Below are 5,215 nucleotides of genomic sequence, written 5' to 3'. Positions count from 1 at the left end.
TTCCTACAAAGAAATAAATAAAACACACAACAATCCTCTATTCTACAGAGTTCATGAAACATTTTGGAGATGCAAAGAAAAAAAAAAAAAAAAGTTTCGCAATATACTGGTGTTCGTGTTTTCCATATGGGTAGCATTACTTCCAAATGCTCAGATTTACAAAGAGCTGATCCAACACACATCACCTTTATGCCAGACAAACCCTATAATGGCATGGATCTTCTTTGGACATACATTGCCATATGAAAAAAAAATTATATATATATAAATTAATGTCCCACTGAAGCAGCTTTCAAAAAGGCACTCAAAAAGCAAATAAAAATCTAGTCCAGGCTCTATGAGAGCAAACCGTATACTATGTATTCAAGAGGTCACTGCTTTTCTTATGTAAATAAGGTCAGTCCTTTGTGTAAGCTCTGGCCTACAACTTGCAGATCAGCATATTGTAATGAAGTCTCATTCCGGGCAATAATTGCAAGTAATTTTGGGTGGAATAAACTAAAAAGGAATAACTTTTTTAAAAAATGTTTATCTGTAGAGTAGACAATGCTTCAGCCTCTCCCGTGTAGTATTGGCAGCAGCATTGATCTGACAAATGCTCCCTTCTCTTTGTAAGATTCTTTGAGTTTTACAGGCTCTCGTTACTTGAGCTTGTGCTAGATTCATCAGTGTCAATGGTCCTTAGTCTTAAATCACAGTCCTCTGACTTCACTAGGTCACACTTGCACATCCATGGATGGTCAAAAATTTGTTCAAGCGTTGGTCGATCAGAAGGCCTCAAAGAAAGGCACCATTTGATAAGTTGTTGGCACTCTGAGGAGAGAAAAAGTAAATTGTTATTCAAGATTCATACACAATATTTGCAAAGTAAAGATTACAACAACTCATTTACTCGCATACCTGAGGAAATTCGTCTTCTGAAGTACAAGCGAACCCGTAAAATTTCCTCATCCTGCTCAAATGGTATATCGCCACACACCATGTCATAAAGAAGAACTCCCAATGACCAGACAGTTGCTGACCTTCCATGGTATCTGTGATATCTGACCCATTCTGGAGGACTATAGACTCTTGTTCCTAAAGAAAAATGGGGAAAAAAAAAAAAAAATTTAATATCAGCAAAACCATCTCTAAAAAGTGGATGACTTAATAGAAACACAAAGATTGACCCCGACCCCACAGCAATGAACTTTGCACACATCTGTTTACTAGCAAGGTTTTTTGCTTTTTTTAATACAAGGACCACGTGTCGTCTGCAGCACCACTCCAAAAATAGACACAAAAGGGAGTGTAGAGGGGGAGGAAAAGCAACCTTATCTGCCTGCACAGCCCATCACAACTACAGCAAAGACACTGGTATTGTTAGAGATCTCCCCTCCCCCATGGGCTGTGTGCAAAGGCTCCGTAGTCAGATCTCCCTGGGTTCTCTACCGTTCCTTGGATACCAAACAAAACCTGGAATCTGTAAAACGCTTGGTCACGTGGGCCGAAGCTTCGGGTTTCACAACAAACAGATGTGAAGTGAGGCAGCTCCATAGCTAGTCATCACTATCTACGCCCACATCGTAAGAAACATTGGGACAATTTTATTGCTATGGGCGTCGATACCCGGTAACACCCCGTGTCTCTACACGGGTTCAGAGGGGGGTGGGGGTGAAACTGCACTGCAGATGTATCACACCCCGCACAGCGGTTTATAGATACAGCTCACATTATAAACGCAAAACAGATATGCGGGAAATTAACAGGGTTCCCCCCACCCACACAGCAGAAAATAACCCCGTGTGGAAAGCAATAGAATGCGTCACTGGGTGGAATAGCCCGCACTGTGTGGAGAGGTGGCATGGGAGGGGCCAGTACAATAATCCCTGTCGCATACCAAGCAATGGCTGTGCCACTCACAGCTACATGATGGGGTTCAACCGAGGACAAGCAGCATCGCATCGAGACCATTATACCTACCATCGAAATCTGTGTACACTGTGTCCTTGAGAAGAGCTCCGGAACCGAAATCAATGAGCTTGAGCTCGCCGGTCCTGAGGTCCACTAGCAGATTCTCGTCTTTTATGTCTCGGTGAACGACCCCGCAGCTGTAGCAGTGCCGGACAGCCTCTAACACCTGACGGAAAAAGCCACGGGCCGTGTCCTCATCCAAAGCGCCCTTCTCCGTTATAAAATCAAAGAGATCTTTCACCGGCTCGGGTCTTTCCATGACAATCAGGAACCCGTCAGCGCGTTCATACCAGTCTAGCAGCTTAATCACGCCTCGAAAGCCAGAGGCCACCTTTTTAAGGAGGACGATCTCCAAGGGCACCATCACTCCGTTCTTATAAAGAAAGAGAAAATAAATGATAATCGTGCCCGTTACTCATATTTTAACAGTACTGCAAAACTCTCCACTACCGCAGCGCAGGCTATAGTCATTTGGCACTATATCAAAGGTCGCCCATAAGTGGGTGTCCCTATAATGCTGCATTTGGGTTACAGCCGCAGTGGAAAAACCACCAAACACTCCACACTCCCCTGAGCCGTGTCTCCCCCACGCACACCCTTCCATATATCAGAATCCCCCACAAACGCCCTTAGATACTTACCAAAGTGCCCCAATCCGTGACCCTGTCCTTAGATACATGCTTGACAGCGACCTGACAAGAGAAACAGAGAGAGGGGGTTCTCAATGACATCGTGCCTTCGCTTTCTACAACGCAGATAAGGAGGTTCACCGCACTGCTGTCAACCTCTAGACCCACCCGCGACTTACCGGCAAGCCATCTGCAATCCTGCTGCCAGAGTATACCGTGCCAAAGCCACCGCTGCCCAGCACAGAGCCAACCTGGTAAACCTTCTCAAAGGGCTCCTTCTCGGTTTTCACTGCAATAAATAAAATAAATCCATTAGTTCTTTCCGCCAGCAGCTTCTCTGCTATCGGAGACTGCAAGACACTGATGAGCAAGAAGAAGCTAATCCTTATGGCAGCGAAGAGAGTGATGGCAGAAAGTACTCAGCGCGGATATAAAACACCCCTCCTAATCCTTCCAACACTCTCCCTCAATCACGAAAAGCGGTACAAAACACCGGCGTACCTGGCTGTAAGATTTTCACCGGCAGGTGATCCATGCTGGCTGGATTGCAAATGTGAGCCAAGGAGCCAAATTTAGAGAGTAGCATCTTCACTCAAATCCTCAAGAAAAAAAAAAACAAAATCGAGACGAGGCGCCGGCGTCCGAGTGATCAGTCCTCACGGGTATGTCTCCTTGATGTTGCCGCGTCAATTCACCCGAAGACATATATAAACAAAAACAGTTTGTGCTTTTAGACTAACGTATCCATGTAGATAAAATGGGCAACCGTAAATGAGTCCAAACAAAATCCGGTTTCCGAGTTTCACGAGCCTAAAAAAGCAGCAAAAAAGTAGTTAAGGCGAAATAAATCCGGTGTATATGCGTGTGGTGATTAGTCCGATAATCATCAGCAGCAGCCACACACACCACCACCGCCCTCCCCAGCTCTGAGCTCAATTACTGACAGCACTGCCTCTTAGCTCCTAGTATTTTGATCCAGAGAAGATCCAAATATCCCTGCGCGTACGAGGATCACGACTAGGGGAGGGGAGGGGGGGTCACTGTCCCGCGTTGCCTATCCCCCCTACCTGATACTTTATAAAAATTCACAACGCACCCGGCGGACTGGCTTAAACGATTCAAATCCCACTAACACGCGCCCCCGTCACTGCCAACGGTTTGTTTCCAGTACGCACTTCTTTACTAGTAGTAGCTAGACGCGGACGAATACACTTGTCTGAAAAATTTCCCTTCACTCTGTTACTCACATTAGCAAGTAGGAGCTTTATTTACATATTCATGTGGTGTTAGCTTCACCAATGGCTGGGCGAGATTTCGATCCCCAATGACGCTGTGTCACCAATAGGAATGGTCTATTTACATATACATGAGGTGAAGTCCGGGCGTTGGGTGGGTATTCCTCGGCGCGCTTTTTTCCCCCCTCCCTCCGATCCCGCGCACTGGGAAAGGTCAGAGAAGCTGATATACCGCGTTTGAGGGAAATATGGGGAGGGAGCGGGAGCTCTGCCATCTACACAGTGCATCAAGGTGGCTGAGCGCTGATAAGTCCGTAAGATGCAGACGCGGCCATGTTTAACGCTGTTCATTAATAGCTATATAGCTCTACGCACAAAGTCACCATCCACATATAGATGCGACTTGTCATTTAAACTCGGGTGGTAGCAGTACTATATTACATTGCATTTACGGTTGTAGTTGTTAGTCGGCGCCCACGCACGGGAAATCCACCGGCGTCCCCACCGGAGTGGATGGGCTCCGGAAAAAAAAGCAAAACAAAACGCTTGTGCATCTAGCAGTCTGCGCCTATAAATTACATAAACATGGAAATGCAACCATGCAATACAGTAAAGGTAGTTTTGTAGGAAGGGGAATTTATGGGAGTCGCCGGTTTGAATTTGCATCATAAAACGCATGGTTTTGTAGCATTTTCAGACCAGTTAGCCATTTTTGTAGGTGTGTAACTTGACCTGAGGCGACGTGTACTTGTAAAGAATTGCCGCTTGGGGAGCTAGCCATTCAAAACAAGATCCTTGCTGCTGGCTGAGCACGAAATACTATAAAGCAGCAAGGCTCAGGGAGAGCCGCCTTTTTATGCTGCTGAAATGTCTAGCATGCTTTGGAGGGGGAACGCTCGTGAGGTCATATGAGGACAAGCAACTTATAGAAAACTGAAGGCATTATTATTTTTATTCTGAGATGGATAGAATGCGGCTTGGGACAAGCTCTCTGCCTGTCTCCATCTTTTAGTATTCATGTACGTTTCACACAAAGAAGCAACTTATGTGCCCAAGCAGTCTGCCTGCCGGTTAATTAAATGATCACATGTATTTCTAAACTCCTGAAATACCTTTCTGTGCTATCATAGTATAACAAGTGTTAGATGCTATGATAACGAATGAAAGCAAATACTGTTGAAAAGGGACTTATATGTATTATAGCTGAAGAGTGAACTTACTAAGTAGTTCTCAATTTAACTTCAAGAACATTTGCTGCCAATGTCTACACTGTTTTGCTCAGTGATTTAATAATTTTCTGTAACGTTTGCATAAGTTATTTTGAAAACAAAGATATAATTTGCGTTATGGTGCAATTGATACTAATAAGACCTAAATGTTCATCATATCAGAATATTG

General features: G+C 44.8%; 1 protein-coding gene across 1 annotated transcript; it reads right to left on the bottom strand.

Annotated features, from left to right (window-relative positions):
• Nucleotides 1–628: 628 nt before the first annotated feature.
• On the bottom strand, nucleotides 629–3,168 carry LOC149302855 (serine/threonine-protein kinase pim-3-like). Its single transcript, XM_089482066.1, has 6 exons — nucleotides 3,084–3,168; nucleotides 2,762–2,871; nucleotides 2,595–2,645; nucleotides 1,963–2,326; nucleotides 901–1,077; nucleotides 629–813 (listed from the first exon to the last, which is right to left on the bottom strand). Exons 1-6 carry the CDS (start codon nucleotides 3,166–3,168, stop codon nucleotides 629–631), a joined length of 972 nt encoding a protein of 323 aa, XP_089338192.1.
• Nucleotides 3,169–5,215: the final 2,047 nt, after the last annotated feature.

The sequence above is a fragment of the Sceloporus occidentalis genome, unplaced genomic scaffold, assembly GCF_023333645.1.
Source record: "Sceloporus occidentalis isolate IW3139 unplaced genomic scaffold, rSceOcc1.0.p SCAF_17, whole genome shotgun sequence".
Lineage (NCBI taxonomy): Eukaryota > Metazoa > Chordata > Lepidosauria > Squamata > Phrynosomatidae > Sceloporus > Sceloporus occidentalis.
Note: the sequence above shows the minus strand (reverse complement) of the source record. Positions and strands in the feature narration are given on the sequence as shown.